The sequence below is a fragment of the Cicer arietinum genome, chromosome 3, assembly GCF_000331145.2.
Source record: "Cicer arietinum cultivar CDC Frontier isolate Library 1 chromosome 3, Cicar.CDCFrontier_v2.0, whole genome shotgun sequence".
Taxonomy (NCBI): domain Eukaryota; kingdom Viridiplantae; phylum Streptophyta; class Magnoliopsida; order Fabales; family Fabaceae; genus Cicer; species Cicer arietinum.
The window spans coordinates 8246665-8263841 of NC_021162.2; the positions used below are offsets into that span (position 1 = coordinate 8246665).

General features: G+C 31.5%; 2 protein-coding genes across 3 annotated transcripts; one reads left to right on the forward strand and one right to left on the reverse strand.

The window, feature by feature from the left end:
• The first annotated feature begins 6094 nt into the window (after positions 1 to 6094).
• LOC101509256 (uncharacterized) lies at positions 6095 to 9084 on the forward strand. Its single transcript, XM_004491961.4, has 2 exons — positions 6095 to 7419; positions 8826 to 9084. The coding sequence occupies exon 1, from the start codon at positions 6294 to 6296 to the stop codon at positions 7395 to 7397; it is 1104 nt and encodes a 367-aa protein (XP_004492018.1). The 5' UTR covers positions 6095 to 6293; the 3' UTR covers positions 7398 to 7419; positions 8826 to 9084.
• A 377-nt stretch (positions 9085 to 9461) lies between these two features.
• LOC101509577 (inactive leucine-rich repeat receptor-like protein kinase CORYNE) lies at positions 9462 to 12738 on the reverse strand. 2 transcript variants are annotated; one of them, XM_004491963.4, is made up of 2 exons: positions 11194 to 12738; positions 9462 to 10074 (listed from the first exon to the last, which is right to left on the reverse strand). In XM_004491963.4, the coding sequence occupies exons 1-2, from the start codon at positions 12102 to 12104 to the stop codon at positions 9765 to 9767; spliced, it is 1221 nt and encodes a 406-aa protein (XP_004492020.1). In that variant the 5' UTR covers positions 12105 to 12738; the 3' UTR covers positions 9462 to 9764. The 2 variants fall into 2 exon arrangements, with proteins under 2 accessions (XP_004492020.1, XP_004492019.1); XM_004491962.4 differs by having other exon boundaries at positions 9462 to 10077; positions 11194 to 12737.
• Positions 12739 to 17177: the final 4439 nt, after the last annotated feature.

Consider the following 17177-nt stretch of genomic DNA (forward strand, 5'->3'; position numbering starts at 1 on the left):
CTCTCCCTCTTCTTCCCCTCTCTCTTGCATTCAGCCTCCCTCTCTCCCTCTTCCATAATCAGTTGACGACGGCCGCCTCTGCCAAACAAACCAATCGCTCCTCCTCTGTGCCAGTCAAACGAACCACGCGACCGCCTCCGACAAAAGAATCGCTCCTCTGCTCGCTGCGGGCCTGCGACCACCTCTGTCTCCGTGGCCGTTTGTCGCTCTCGCCTCTCTGTTCGCCGCAACTCTCCAGATCGCGTTGCTACTTTGTTCAAAAGGTTCAAATTTCTATTTTGTTATTGCTGATTTTTGTTAGGTAGTGCTGATTTTTGTTAGATTTGATTAATGTATGCATGAAATTTAAAGCTTGTATTGTTAGTGTTGAGTTTGAAGCTTTGATTTGGAGTTTGCAATTTTAATTTGAAGTTTCAATTAGACGTTAGTGCTGATTTTTCTTTAGAGTTTTTGTGTTGCACGTTTGATTTTATATCAATATAAAGTGTTTGAGTTTTTTATCAACTATCCAAGAATTGTGCTCATGTTTGATTGCAACTGAAAAGACGCAAAATTTCTACTTGATTGATAGACTACTTCGTCTTATCATGACTCTTCCGGTTTCTACTGCCACAACTGAAAGATCTTTTTCAGCAATGAAAATTATTAAATCAAGGTTAAGAAACAAGATGGAAGATGACTTTTTGGCAGATACCATGACGATTTATATTGAAAGGGAAATTGCTGCAAGTATCACTTCTGAGTCTATTATTGATGATTTCAAGTTAATTAAAGAGCGTAGAGCATTACTTTAAAGTATTCTTAAATCATATAGTTAAATTATTTGATATTTCACTTTGTGTTTATTACAACTTAATTTTTTGCTATATAATATTATTTATATATTTAATTTTTATGTCGGCCACCCCAACCTTTTCGGTCAAGATCCGCCACTGTGAGTATGTCTCTTTTATGTTTAATGTGTATGTATGATTCATGTTTAATTAGTATTATGGCTTGCAACTATTTTATGTTTAATTAGTATCTATCTTCTATGTTTAATTTGTATGTATGCATGCTTCATGCTTAATATGTATGCTTGCAACTATTTTATTTTTAATTAGTATGTATATATTATGCTTAATTTGTATGTGTGATCCTTACTTAATTAGTATGTATTTTCATATGTATAACACTTGTAACTATTTTTGCTTAATTAATACATATCTTTTATGCTTAAATATTATGTATTCTCATGCTTAATTTGTAATTATACTTGATTTTAGTTTTTGTGTAATATATCAAGCATTCTATTACTAATTATTAACTAAACATTTTAATTATCTAAAAAAACTTTAAACACTTTAATTATAAAAAAAAAAATTATAAGTAACTAAAAACTACACTTTAACTATTAAAAAAATTAAACAGTTAAGCTCTTAAAATCGTTTAGTAGTGGAGAATTCTCAATGCATTGAATCTTCTTAATCAACACAACCAACTATTGTCATAGATAGGATTCCTCCTCTTCCCATGGGTAGTAAAAACAGAAAACCTGATGTTGGTGGTCCTATGAGAAGCTCTAAGGTCTTGTTAGACTTTAACATTCTACCCGATGAGTCTATTCCTACTGCTGCTTGTAAATATTGTCACCATATATACCTTTGCATTCTAAAAATACATGGAGCCTCCAACATAAAAGCTCACTCTAAGAAATGCAAAAGTAATTCAACCTACATTCTTAATAACCCCACTCAAACAAACTTTTCTTTTGGTGAGGGTGGTAGTTTGGTTCCATCAAGCTAAATGTTCAATGCCCAAACATGTAAGAATGTCATTATCCTTTTTGTTAACCTTGATGAACATTCCTTTAGAGTGGCTGAATTTGAGGGTTTTAAGCAATTATGCTGACAGTTGCAGTCACAAATGACCATCCCTTCAAGAAGGACTATTGTCTTAGGATTTTTTCCAGTTATATCTTGCTGAAAAATTGAATCTTAAAGCCTATTTCAAATCTGATTGCAGTAGAATAGCTCTTACTATTAATTGTTGGACGTCCGTTCAAAATCTCGGTTATATAACCCTTACTGCTCATTTCATTGATAAAGAATAGAACTACCCGAAACACATTATATGCTTTAGTGTAGTGCCAAATCACAAAGGGGACGCTATTTGTAGGATAATTGAAAAGGTGTTGATGGAATGGGGTCTTAAAAATATGCCTACAATTATCATTGACAATGCATCATCCAATTATGTAGTTGTATCTTATTTGAATAAGAGACTTAAGAACAAGAATGGACTAATGGGTAAAGGAGATTATTTTCATATGAGGTGTTGTGCCCATACTTTGATCTAGTAGTCCAATATGGGTTAACAGAATAAGATTTATCTATTCGTAGCATTCACAGTGCAGTTAGGTTGGTTTGGTCTTCTCTGCAAAGAGCTTTGAAGTTCAAGGAATGCATTGAAGTTTGTAATATATAATGTAAAAAACTTTTTAGTCTTGATGTTTCCAAGAGGTGGAATTCAATGTACATCATGTTGGAAGCTGCTGAAAAGAATTAAGCAACTTTTGATAAATTAGAGGGTGAGAATTCAGGGTATTTGGGTTGGTTTGGAGCTTTTGATTCTCCTACTTCGAATGATTGGAAAATAGTTCAAGTATTTGTGGGTTTTTTAAAGATTTTCTTTGAAGCGACAAATGTTTTTTCATCGTTGCAACAAGTTCCCTTGCACACAACTTTTCATAACTTGACATCTATTCAATGCGAGCTTGAAAAAACATCAATATACTTGAATATTGTTGTGATTGTAATGAGTTCATATATGAAGGGGAAATATGATAAATATTGAGGTAACATTGAAAAAATTAACCATTTTCTTTATTTTAGAGTGATATGTAACTCTCGTTATAAATTGAGGTATAATGAGTGAACCTTTAGTGACATGTATGGTGAGGATGTTGGTAAGGTGAAGGCTGAAAATGTTAAGGATAATTTAATGAAGTTCAACCATTGGTACATATATGGTTTTGATTGCAGTATTGTGTGTGTATATGTTGTTGTTCGATCTGGAAATATTTCCCATGTTGAACAATCCACCCCCCCCCCCTTAAAAATCCATCATTTTTTTGCACAAGTAGATGCCTTTAAGCAACGGTTAAAAGAAAAAGATTATATTGATAAGCAGAATGAACTTGAGAGGTACTTAAGTGACGTTTGTTCAGTGGATGATGAAAATTTTGACATTTTGATTTAGTGGAAGCAAAATCGTGCTTGTTACCTTTTTTTGACAGCAATGGTAAGAGAAATTCTAGTCACAACACTAGTGTCAACTGTAGCTTCAGAGAGTGCATTCAGCACATAGGAGCTCCTTGAACCCAAAAATGGTAGAAGCTTTGATCTACACCCAAAGCTGGTTCAAGCCCTCTTTCTCATACTTTAAAGACCTTATCTTGACTGAATGCTTTGATATATCTGAGAATATTGTGATAGGTTGTGTAATATGTCTATGTACTTGTTTAATTAGATTATTTGTTGTTGTTGTAAATTAATTTTCAATTGTAACTATTTATTCATTGTAGAACTTCAACAAGACTTAACTACAACTAGTAGTGGAAGAAATGGACCTATTATTGGTGGAGCGGCTGCTTGTTGGCCTGTTTAAGTTTTTTGTAAGTAAGAAAATTTATACTAATTAAGTTTTATTTATATAGTATGTAAGTGGGCTTTAATAATGAACCCATGTTAATTCAGTTTTATTTAATTACCTATAGGTTTCAAACTTTGAGTTTTTTGGAGTTACATATGACTCATACTTGCACAACACATGCCTGTATTTTGAGGATAATGTTTTGGCTGAAAATTGTGTTTGCTTGACATCATTTTGAACATGATTTGCTGATGTTTGTTGGGATGGTTACTACTAGCAATTTATGTTTGAGTGATTCATGCTTGATAATTGGTAGGTTGACACTTATTGAATTATATTTACTCAAATTTCTAAATTATTGGGTACTAATTGTTCTGTTTGATTGTCAGCTTTTACATGAACATCACTATTGGAAACCACAAAAAATTACTCATGTTTCTACTTGTGAATGGGTAAGCTACTGTCTTCATTTTTTTTATCATAAAATTTTAGTAGTTAAGTTTGGAGTTGAATTTGTATTATTATTAACTTAGTACTTAGTCTAAACTTGTATTATTTTTAACTTCTTAAAGCTTATATTATTGTTAACTTAGTAATTAGTATTATTGTTCAATCCTACTTAGTAGTTTAGATTAAAACATTATCTGATTATGTTATATTTAAACTGATAGAATGAGAATTTAATTGATTATTTTATACTTAATTGATATAATGATAACTTAATTGATTATGTTGTACTCAAGCTATTATTTTTTTCAATAAATTAGTGGCAAGAGACTTGGCTGTGGTTCATTTTCAACTTTGAATTGATTATCTCACATTTGGGGAGTCAAATTTCAAGGTTATGATGTAACCTCTATATATTTATGTTATGTATTCTACTTTATTTTATCATTAGGTTATATTTTTATGAACTTAATTCCATTTTTGTTATATGTTCAACTACCGCATCATCAACCATTTGCAATCTGCTCATCAAGTTTCAAAATCTTGTTTTACGATTTTTATCAATAGATTTGAATTAAAATATATAATTATACTCTTAATCTAGATGAATGTAATTATAGTTACGGTTATGTTGTGTGTTGTATGTCTTATATGTTTATAACTTATTATGGGTTACTGTAATTATAAGGTTTATGGCTCATTTTGTATGATATTTGTAAGCTTTTGATTTGGATGAAATCCTAAGCAATATGAATTGGTTATATATTATTTAGGCTTGTTAACAAAGATGAAGATTCTTGAAATTTTGGTCTTAATTGATGATCATGTTAATATGGTTATAGGTCAATTTTTGGTCAATTTATATCATTATAGGTCAATTTTTGTTTTGAAGCATGTGTGATGAAAACTAGCGTTTTAGAAAATGGACATTCAGTTAAATTTTGTTTTATGACCCTCTTTAAAATTTTAGAAGTTTTTCTGTAAGAAATTCTTACAAATAAAATTTGTTGTTAATTGGGCTGAAAAGTATTCACGACCCATAATGAATTCAACTCAGTTAATCCGATCTGTAAAACCACTCAAACCATAACCTAAAAACTGACAAAATTGTTTTAATAAACAGTCAAAATTAGACTGGTGATTACCAACTGCGGTTTGGACTGATTTAAGTATTTGGACCCGAACCCGACCGATTGTCCAACTCTCCTAGTAAGTAGACATGTTTTTCATGGAGGTGTTGAATATCCCTCTTAATTATACTATTATTAACTTCACCTCATTAAAAAGAAGTTCAATCTTGAATTATTCTCTTTGAAATTTTCTCACTCGTTCTTCTGATTTCTCTTATGTTCTCAACTCACTGCTTTCTAATGCTTATGTATTATGTAATCAAATTTCGTAACGATACTTTCAATGGACTAAGAAAGGCATCCTACAATCATACGTTTTTTTATTCATATATGTTTTCTCTGAGCTCATCCATTCTTTCTACATCTATTTTCTCCAAGCTTCTTGAAGTATAGGTAATGGTAGAGAAAAATATCATTTTATTTTAATAATAATAATAATAATAATAATAATAATAATAATAATAATAATAATAATAATAATAATAATAATAATAAGATGATGATATTTTATACAAGCAAAATTGAGTTCTTGTTTGCAAAATAGGATAAGCTTAATTTATGTAACACATGTTTATTTACAAATAAATAGGTTGAAATTGTAAAGATCAGTCAAATTAATATTTTAATTTTATAAATTAATAAAATACATTTTCAACATGATAAAATATCAATCAAAATAATTCTTAGTAAGATGTGGTATTGTAACTCAATATGTGAGTTATCTACATTTATTATATATCAATATCACATTTACAAAGATAAATTTATCAATAAAATTTTATTATAAAAATAATTTTATGAATAATTGTAATTTTATATGAATTAATTATTGATAAATTAGTATATTAATTATTGATATATAAATCTGTATCAACCCCTAAATAGCTCAATTTAGTTAAAGAATCATAATGTTTAGTTAGTTAACCCCACATTATTCAAGTGGTACATTTTGTTAGTTTTCAATTACACGTTATCCTTCTTCAACCATACACATACAAAATCAAGTCTCAGTAATTAAGCTAATAATTAACCTTCTTCTAAATTCAGATTCTTACCGCAAAAATTCACATTTAACAAACCACCATGTTAATGTTAATTTCATCACAAAAAGCTTTAACCTTCGTAACCTTCTTCTTCTTATTGGGCCTAAGCCCAATTCATTCACGAGACGCACACGTCATCAATTTCCGATCACTCAACCTCTACCCTGAATCCCTCGCGTGGGACCCACGCGCTCAACATTTCCTCCTCGGATCTCTCCGTCAACGAATCATCACCGCCGTCTCCGACGCTGGCGTCGTCGAAACTTTCATCTCCGATACAACTCTCCCCACCGAAGCCTCCATCCTCGGAATCGCCGTGGATTCCCGCCATAACCGTCTCCTCGCCGTCGTACATTCCCGCCCTCCCCTCCCTCCGTTCAACGCCCTCGCTGCTTACGATCTCCATTCCCGCCACCGCATCTTCCTCTCTCCTCTCCCTCCGTCCGACAACGACGAATCCATCCCTTGCGCCGCCAACGACGTTGCTGTTGATTTCAACGGCAACGCATTCGTAACAAACTCCGCCGGAAACTTCATTTGGAAAGTCACCGCCGACGGATACGCCTCAATCTTCTCCAGATCTCAACTATTCACCTCGCTGTTAAACGATCAAACCACCGGTCACGGTCTCTTAGGACTCAACGGAATCACCTACGTCAGCAAAGGTTACCTTCTCGTAGTGCAATCAAGCACAGGGAAGGTTTTCAAGGTCGACGCGATTGACGGAACGGCGAGGAGTGTATTGCTTAACGAGGATCTAATCGGCGCTGACGATATCGTCGTCCGCGACGATAATGTAGCGGTGGCGGTTTCGCCGATGAACAAATTGTGGTTCATGAAGAGTATGGATAGTTGGGGGGAAGGAGTGGTGTATGAGAGATTGGAGCTTAATTTACAGCGGTTTCCGACGTCGGTTACGGTTGGAGAGAAAGGTAGGGTTTATGTGTTGTATGGACATTTGAATGAAGGAATATTGGGAGATTCAGGGAGAGAGAATTTTGGTATTGGTGAAGTGAGATCAAGAGAAGGACAAGATGAACATGTTTGGATCTTTCTTTTGATTGGTCTTGGATTAGCTTATTTCTTCTTTTGGAGGTTTCAAATGTCAAATCTTGTCAAGAAAATGGATCAAAAAGTCAAATAGTGTTAATTCGGATCGACAACGAGTGAGTTTGATGAAATTACAATGGTATCGTGATTCGGTTGAAGTTAAAAAACGTAGTTTTTGTCGAGTTTGATGAGATCACGATGACATCGTGATTCGGTTGAAATTACAAGATGTAGTTTTTGTCAAAATCACTAGCATAACGTAGAACGTGATTATGCCAAAGTCTACTCTGCAATTGCTTTATTGAGATTGATTTTAGTTTAGTTTGGTTCATGTGTCAATACATTTTTGCAAATTTTACATATTTGGATTTTCAATTTTAACAAGTGTAGCTCAATTTTAGATTTTTCAATATTGTATATGTTGCCAATTTTGGTTAGTTTCAGTGTTAATGTTATTAAGATGATATTTGAATTGAGTGGTTACAATATTTTCTGCACTATGATTTTCCCTCTCTTCCGTATGGTATTATAACATCAAGTCATTTAGATACAACAATCTAAGATTAGATCCTTTAACTATGGATGTTTGTAATTAAAATGAAAATGTGGAAACATGCTTATCTATTACCATCACCTCTTTTATTAATTAACATGTGATATTGTCTGATGGGATGGTGGATGAGCTTTGTTGTGTGGATTATGAGTAATTTATTAGCTGAAAAAATAATATAACATTCACATACTATGTTGTGCCAATTCTTTGATATAGCGATAAAATGATTGACAGAATTTACTTTATATGTTGTCCATCTGGTCTTTCTCATTCTCTGAAATAAGTGTTATGTTCAACTATGATATAAAGTGATTGATTTTGAAACTGAAGTTTTCAACTTCAAATCTTCCGTGGGGAAGTTATTGCTCACATGGACCAAAACTAGTTTCACAAAATTTGCTACAGGTTTTAATTCAAGAGTGGAGTTTTTCTGATCTCATGGATTAGTTTCAGACTTAATTAGTTTCAGACTTAATACATAGAATGTTCCTTTGTTTTGCAGAGAATACCAGTATTGATTTGATATACAGGTATATACTAGCATCATGATTCGGGTCTGTCTTACTCCTACGTATGGTGAAATGAAGATTTCAAAGTCCAAATAGAAATTTAACTCAGACTTTAGCATAAATTAGATTAAATCTAGGTTGAATGTAAAATGATTTATGTTTGAATCCATTCAAATAAAAGTGAATTGAACAATTAATTTGAGGCTAAAAGTCAATGAAGGCATAATCTTCAAAGTTTAGCTTCAAGCTAGAATCAAATTTTAGTGGCAAAATCAATTCTACACCTCTAGAATTCATCTAAAACTGAAACCAATCATACACTAAGATTGATAACCTCTGTGCCATACAGGGTCTGGTTTGAGGAGCAACTGATGAACCTTGTTGAGTTTTTGTTGAAATTATAAAAACTATGATTGACTTTATGTTGTTGTTAGAAGTAATTAATTCAAGCTTATTTCAGGTGGGTGGCAGGACTCTAGTTTACAGCCATTAGAGGAAACATTACATGAAGTTTCATTTGAGAATGAGATAACTACTCTCTGATGTTGTTGTCTTTCTCTGAAGGCTGACCTATACAAATAATTTTGATGTGTTGAAAGCCTCTGTAATATTGTTTCAATAGACTGATCTGGATTTGTTTGATTGTTAAAATTAAAACTTCATTAATTTTAGTGTAGAGAATTTTCAATATTATCAAGAGTTCTCTAATTTTCCTTATCCCAGTACCTTTTTGTTTCCTTTTCACATTCTTAAAGGATTGAGATTCATTAGCAACTATTATTTCCTCTTTTTTATTCTTTCTATGCTTGTAGCAGCATATTGTTCTTTTTCTTGTGTTTTATTTCATTCATTTTCTGTCATAACACAAACAAGTCCCATAATGAGTTAGCTTACAAGATATGGAAAAGAAACGAGTTAACACCCCTTATAAATGAGTTGAAAATTTAATTAATGTTTGAATATATTCACGTAAAAATGAGTTAACAATATATTTGAGAGTCCATAAAAGAAAAAGAAAAAGATTTGAGTGTAAAAATTATATATGTCAACAATGCCCATGGCATGTTCATTTTAACTCTTAAGATTCAATAATGAGTGCTGGCTAAGGAAACAATACTTAGTTAAATGTTAAAATCACTAGTCATTTACAAACATAATATATATTTACTAGTGTGACCAAAAAAACAACCAGGTAATCTACAAAACCAGAACAAAATAAAAAATAAAAAAAAGAAACAAAATATCAACCACACCATGAAAACCAAGAAGATAATGCAAACCAATGAATTACACAAGAATCATGACCAACCAAAAACACCTAACATCTTTATTATAGAAAAAAGGGTGAGAACAAAGCAAAAAAACCTCTCAAGAAACAGAAAAAAATGAATGTATGCTTTCAAAAACTATTGAGTTGTGTTAGCATGTGAACAAGCTCATCACTAGAAGGCCTATCTGCAGGCATATCCGATAAACATGCAGCAGCAATCCCAACAGCCATTAGCATCTCATCTTCTTCGCCTTGTTCGCCTAAAATACTCTTATCTATAGCTTCTCGTTCCTCACCGGCTTGCTTCAAGTGCCGTAGCCAACTTCCTAAACTTCCTCCTCGGGAGGGCTCTCCAAAGAATGGATCGGTAGGGTCCTTACCGGTTAATAAAACGCCTAGTATCGTGCCAAAACTGAATATGTCACTTTTTTCTGTGTACCTGCTGAATTTGCAAAAACACAGCATTTTAATCTGAATATCATCATGAAGTTTTACATAGAAGAATGGAATTAACATACATCTCTATAGGAAATTATCAAATACTATGGACCTGTTGAAATTGACTTATTTGAGCTTATCTATTGGTATAAGCGTTTGTAAGTCCGCTTGGAAGATCTTATGGAAACAAGTTATAATATATACATAAGTTGTTTTCAACTTATTTTCATAAACACTCTATGTGTATGTTTGCTTTACTGTTTGGATTGGCAAAATCACAATGGCTCGATGATTTTGCAAATCCCACCATGAAACCAAACATGCACTAAAATAGCTTATAGAAACAACTTATAGTTAATATGAAAACAGTTTGACTCATCACATTAGTCCCTTAAATTGAAAATTCCCTATCACATTAGTCTTATCAAGACAATTTCAAAAACTTAATTTGATCGATCCAAAGAGACTAACTAATGTGTTCCAAGATTTTCAGCTTTAAGGATCATTTTGGAAATGTAAGGGAAATGATCCTTAGGGAAATGTAACAAGTTAAATTGGGAACAAACCTTCATTAATTACATTAATTATTGTTCTATGATAGATTGTTAGGTTTCTGATTCACCAATCTATGTTTAATAGTTTACAGCATGTGAATTGTGAACTCTATTCCTTTGGACTAGACTTGGTGCCTATTTAAAACATGAAGTAATAATGCATACAAATAAAAATAAACATTGTTGGTTATGCAAAGTTGTTTTCAAACAAGACCAATTGCAAATGGCACCATGAAAATCCAAAATATTGATCATGTTTCACAACAAGAATCTTTGATTAGGTAATCCAAAAGGGAAAATCACTCCAATGAAATGTGGAGCTTAAAAGGTGCAACTAGTCAAACAAATGTCCAATATCAACCAACACTTTACCCTTTTGTTGTTGAAAGAAAAGAAAGAATTCTTGATGCAAAAGTTCCAAAAGAAATTAATTGAACAATTAATTTGAGGCTAAAAATCATTTCATGATGCAAAAGTTCCAAATTCTAACTTCAAATTCACCTCATTCAAAAGAGAAACCAAAGAATAAATTTTGATCAAAGTCCGATTGTTTTGTGTATCTTTACCTGCAATTATGGAAACATTCCGGAGGGCTGTTGACAGAAACCCCTCTATCCAAATTTGGTAGAAGTTTAGCCAAACCATAATCAGCCAACCTAGGTTCAAACTCACCATCCAACATAACATTTGTAAGCTTCAAATTAAAATGCAGAATCTGAGGCACACAAGTGAAATGAAGATATTGAAGTCCCTTCACAACACCAACAGCAATCCTTAACCTAACTTCCCAACCAAGCATCAACTCATTTTCCCTAACTCTATTCATCACATCGGCAAGACTACCAGTTGAAACATAATCATAAACCAACGAAAACCCGTCGTTTTCGCGGACGTAGGCTCTCAAACTCATCAAATTCCTATGTCTTAAGCTAGCTAGAAGCTCAAGCTCCAATTGAATTCCCCTCTTCACTGATTTTCTCCTACTCTCTTGTGAATTTCCCTCAAAGGGTGTGACCCTTTTGACAGCAATTGTTAAACCATTCTCAAGAACTGTTTTGTAGTATTTTCCATTTGGACTTGAACCAAGCAAAGTGTTTTCTTTTGTTAAAGCTGATTGAAGTGTCTTTGGTGCAATCTTTGGTGAGAATATCACAGGTCCTTTGAGGATTGGTGTTCTATTTAGATATTGAACAACACAACGAACTATAAATGCAAACAGAATTGAACCTATTAGTCCAGTGGTTGCTCCTAAAACTATACTGAAAATTATCTTCCTAGAATCATCTTTGTAATTTGATGATGGTGATGGAGACTCATAAGCTATGTGTTTACTCAATCTTCCTTGGCATTGCACAGTGTTATGATTCAAACTAAACAACAACAAAAGAAGGAAAAAGGTGTGTTTTTTATGAAACATTGAAACACAAAAAACAAAAACACAACTACAAATCAATGTTAGAAACATTAAATCAAGCATGAACTGAACTTCTTAAACTACTCAAAAAACCCATATGAAAAAGATTAAATTTTTACACTCTATGCTAAAATGGGTTGTGTTAAGAAAGAGTATAAGCATAAGAATAAGAATAAGCATATTCTACAAACTTTTCATTTTTTCAAACAAAAATCTTCACAAGAAAGACTTCATAAGAGAATCCTTATCATTTTCTACCCAAAAATAAAATTCCCATTTTTTTTATTCTCCTCTCTCACACACATAAATTTTGTACCTTTATGCAAATGAGAACAAGAATTTGAACCAACAAAAGAAAACAAGAACATGAACAAACAACTATTCTAAGGTGTGATAGCAATGAGGGACTAACAAAATTAAGCAAAAGGAACAAGACCCAGAAACAAAGTTGGTTCCTTTTTTGCTTTGAAACAACAGAAAGTCAAAAAGTTGAAGAGAAACAAAGTTTGATGAAGACAGAAAAACAAACACAAACCCTCCTCAGAAACTGCAATGTCATTGGAGTTGGGAGCTATGTGCTATAACAGTGACAGGCTCACTCACACAAACATTAACAAAAACAACATGTATAGTGAATGAATGATTGTGTTTTGTGTGAGTCTTGTTTCTCTCTCTAAACAACATCAAATCTTTTTAGGTTTTAAATAATTTTTATCTGAGTAAATATATAAACTATTTTTTATTGTTATGTAGAGTTTAACGATTATATATTCTCTGTATATTTTATATTGATAATGAATATAAGTTATTTATAAATAACAGCAAATATAAGTTTTAATCGAGCAATATGTTAATAATTATTTTAAGCATATACGTTTACGAACCAAACATGAGAATATTATTTTGAAATTTGTGTATACATTTCTTTTATACAAAATTTATGTATTTTAATTCTAATCATACATTCGATTCAAATTAATATTTTATTTTTATTTGTATATGAAAAACTGTTAATTTTAAAATAAAGTTATAAAAATAGAGTGACGTAACAAAATATTAAATTTTTTTAGATTTGTCAATGTAAAATAAGTTGATACTGATATAATATTCTTTAATTCAACGTTTTAATATCTAAAAGAAAATAATTTTGATAGTTTAAAATTAGATCGAGAAATAAATAAAAATTTATTAATAATTATTACAATTAAGACTCAAATTAGAGTTATCTTTAGCAATTCATTTTTAATTAAAATTTATTAATTATTTGAGATCACTAACTTAACTAATACATGTCTTATATTTATTTATGTAAAATTAATATTAACAATATTTGTAAATATTTAATTTATTCTCTTTATTGTATTATTTTAATCCCTCTAATATTATTTTTATGTTTGAATTGATTCTCTTAATATGTAAAATATTTAACCTTAGTTTTTTCAATGAGTTTGTTAAAAATTAAAGTGAATATTACATATATATTATTAAGATCAATTGCAATATAAATAAATATATTTTTACTATAACAAAAGCTAAAAATAATGTATATATTTCAAAAAAAAAAGTTACTTTTATGAAAATTAAAAAATATATTTTCTCATTCCGAGTGATTCATGAAAAAAAAATTATCTCAAATGAATTATCCTTTAAATTTTTAATATAATATTAATGTATTGTTTAATTAATAGTATTACATGGTTCACTTTTAATTTACTATATTCAATTTTACATTAATAATAATAATTAGAGGAGTGTTAGGAACACTATTTAACACTCCCTCTTTTATTGGATACAATTCATATGAGTTTTACTATTTTATGTGAGATTTATTTTTAAATACTGGAATCTCAGTTATTTTATTCAATAAAAAATAAGTGTTGAAAATATAGAATGTATAGCATTTTTTAATGATTATATATCAATGATAATTTAATAAAAATAATATTATTTTTTATTTATACTTTTTTAATTAATATGTGCAATGATAATTATTTTTATGAATTAAATAGTCATTTGTTGACTATTATATTTAAAAAAAAATATTTCAAAGAAAAAATACCATTTTTTTTTATAAATATTATACTATTTTTTATATTTTATTGCAAAAATATTTAATATTCTCTATCATAAACATTATTCTATATTAATTTTATTTCAATTATATTTTTAGTAAATAATATCAGAACTTTTATAATATATTTAAAAATTAATATATTTTAATACTATCAAATTAAATAATCAATACTAGAACCATCAATGAATTTGATTATATTTTACATTTCACACCACTAAATTTTTAAGTTAGTTTGTATGTCTATTTTGAAACAATTTTTTGGTTATGATTTTAATTAAAATTAAAATTATAAAAACAGTTTATTAATTACTAAAAATCAAAATTAAATAGATAAATATATTAAAACTCTTAATTTAATAATTTTTAATAGTTATTATAGTAATGTTCACGTAGATAAATTAGAGAAAATTATTGGACAAAATATTGATAATACCATCGAATTTGTAAAATAATATTTGATTATTATAATTATATATAAGTGATAGAAAATAATTTTATTTAAAAAACTTATTTAATTATTAATTTAAAAATGAAACATATCTAATTTAACACATGTTGAGTAGAAATTCGAGTCCATTTTAACATGGTTTTTTGTTAGTTTATCTGTGATTGATAAAAATGAAAATCTGAATATCTGATGACAGAGAAAAGGGCCATACCTCTATGGGTTCCCGCCTTTGTGAGTAGGCAGCCAAGCAGCAGCACTCAGTATACTGTACCATGTGGGCCCCACATTTGCTCCCAAAGTGAAACATCGTAATCCGTGACTTCATTGAGGAATCTATACTCTCTTTCAACCGTTCGATCTTCTTAAACTTCTTCTCAACCGTTGAACCAAGTTGCATGGGAATTTGTGCTGTTCTTTAGTATGTTTGGTTTCTCATGTGTGTAACTAGTAAAGTTTTTCTCTTTTTTATTCCATCGAATAATTGCTTTTACTATGTAATTAAATATAAAAATAATAATAATTAAAATGTCGATTTATCTAAATTAAATTATATTAACTTTTTAATTATCATTTTTATTTATTTTATTTTTTTTAAAAAAAATATTATAATTATTTATAAAATCAATCGTATAATTTAATTCTATAAAAAAGATTATATTAAAAATACATGAAAATTAAACTCTTAATTTATTATGAGTTTAATAATTATGTAGGGTTTAAATGTCACTCAATTATAATCTATCATCTTGTCGTCCAATTTTATTTTATAACTTCTTTTTAAAAATAAGTACAACATTTTATTATTTTATTTCAGATTAGTATAAAATTAATTAATTTATCATGTATTTTTTCTATTTATTATATATATATATATATATATATTGTTGTTTTTGAAAATCGAAAACCTTTGAAAACAATTTATGCAACCGAAAGTATTACTGGGTTGAGTCGCGAACTAGGTCGCTCTCTTTAAGATGTTTCGAGGCACTGCCAAAAATTGTGCAAGGCAGACTATCAACCACGAAGTCCCTAGGATAAAACAGCTCAGATACTCTGTATTCGGAGTTCTACTGCACTGTAGAAAACCGTTCTAGAATTACACCCTCAATATGGCAGTCTTACGACTGACACTCGTAATATGGCAGTCTTGTGACCGACACTCGTAATATGGCACAATGACCACTCGAAAGAGAAGAAATAGATGAAGCAGTAAGAAGGGGGAGAACCCTCTATGAAAATCGCAACTGGATCTGAGAGATCCATGGATCACCAGAACGTGCGCTCCAAGTAGTGCTCTCAGAAACGTGCGCTCCAAGATCACAAATCGTGCGCCCCAAACTTAGGAAAATTGACTTTTCACCGGACAGCAAGGAAACGTGAGACCAAAATTAGGGTTTTGACCGGACAAAACAGACGCACGAATTCAGGGATGAAGATTGGATCAGATATGACTAGGTGGAGGGCAGTTACGTAATTAACGTTTCAATTAGAGATGGAACGCAAGCAATCAGTTAATTAAAAATGATTAATTAATTTTTAGGCAAAATAATAATACACCACAAAGCCAGAGCCAGAGTCAGGCCGAGCCGAACCGAACCAGGCCAGGCCGGACGGCGGCGGCGCGCGCGTGTGTGGTGGTCAATTTGCTTGCGTTCTCCCTCCTTCACACAATTGGGGTACCCCTTGGGGCCCATCCCAAGTTCATTACCTCCACCTTATGTACCCTACTAGTGTGTGGTATCCCTCCAATGTGGGACTTCTCAATTTTCTCAATTCACAACAACACTAGCTCTCATAAATGCCATCATTATTTCCAATGAATTTTTCATTAAAGGCATCATCATTTCCAACAATCCCCCACTTGAATTTAAAAAATATGTTTTTGAATAGCGTTAGACGCTTCTATAAGATTGTGCATAAACAGAGGTGTCTTTCGACTTGAACCTTTGCATAGCGAGTAAGATTCAGATTCAACAAGAGTGACTCATAGTCTTGAACTCTATCTCTGACATCAAACCCACACACAACCTTTTCATTAGGTGTATTCATAAAAGCCAGTGCATTTAGGGTATGCACGTGTATCCCAGTCTAGTGAACGCTCTAGGAATTCTGCCTCAGAATTCCATAGGAAGCGGCCCCCACTTCCACATTCACGTAGGTGAGTCTATCAAGAGTACTCTTGTAGCTAAGTACCCCACTCCACATAGAGTATAGATCTCATTAAGAGTTTCTATTATCTCATCCTTTTATCGTTTCAGGAATCATGCTTCTCATATAAAACATAGCATGTTCATCTCATATCACTATGACTTGTTATTACCCATTGAACCTAATTCTTGGGATCTCCAGTCTTTTAGGTCGGGTTACTAGAGCCAGAGCCAGAGCCAGAGCCAGAGCCAAGGACAGACGAACGGACGGCGGCGGCGGCGGCGGCGGCGCGCGCGTGTGTGGTGGTCAATTTGCTTGCGTTCTCCCTCCTTCACAAAATTGGGGTGCCCCTTGGGGCTCATCCCAAGTTCATTACCTCCACCTTATATACCCTACTAGTGTGTGGTATCCCTCCAATGTGAGACTTCTCAATTTTTTCAATTCACAACAACACTAGCTCTCATAA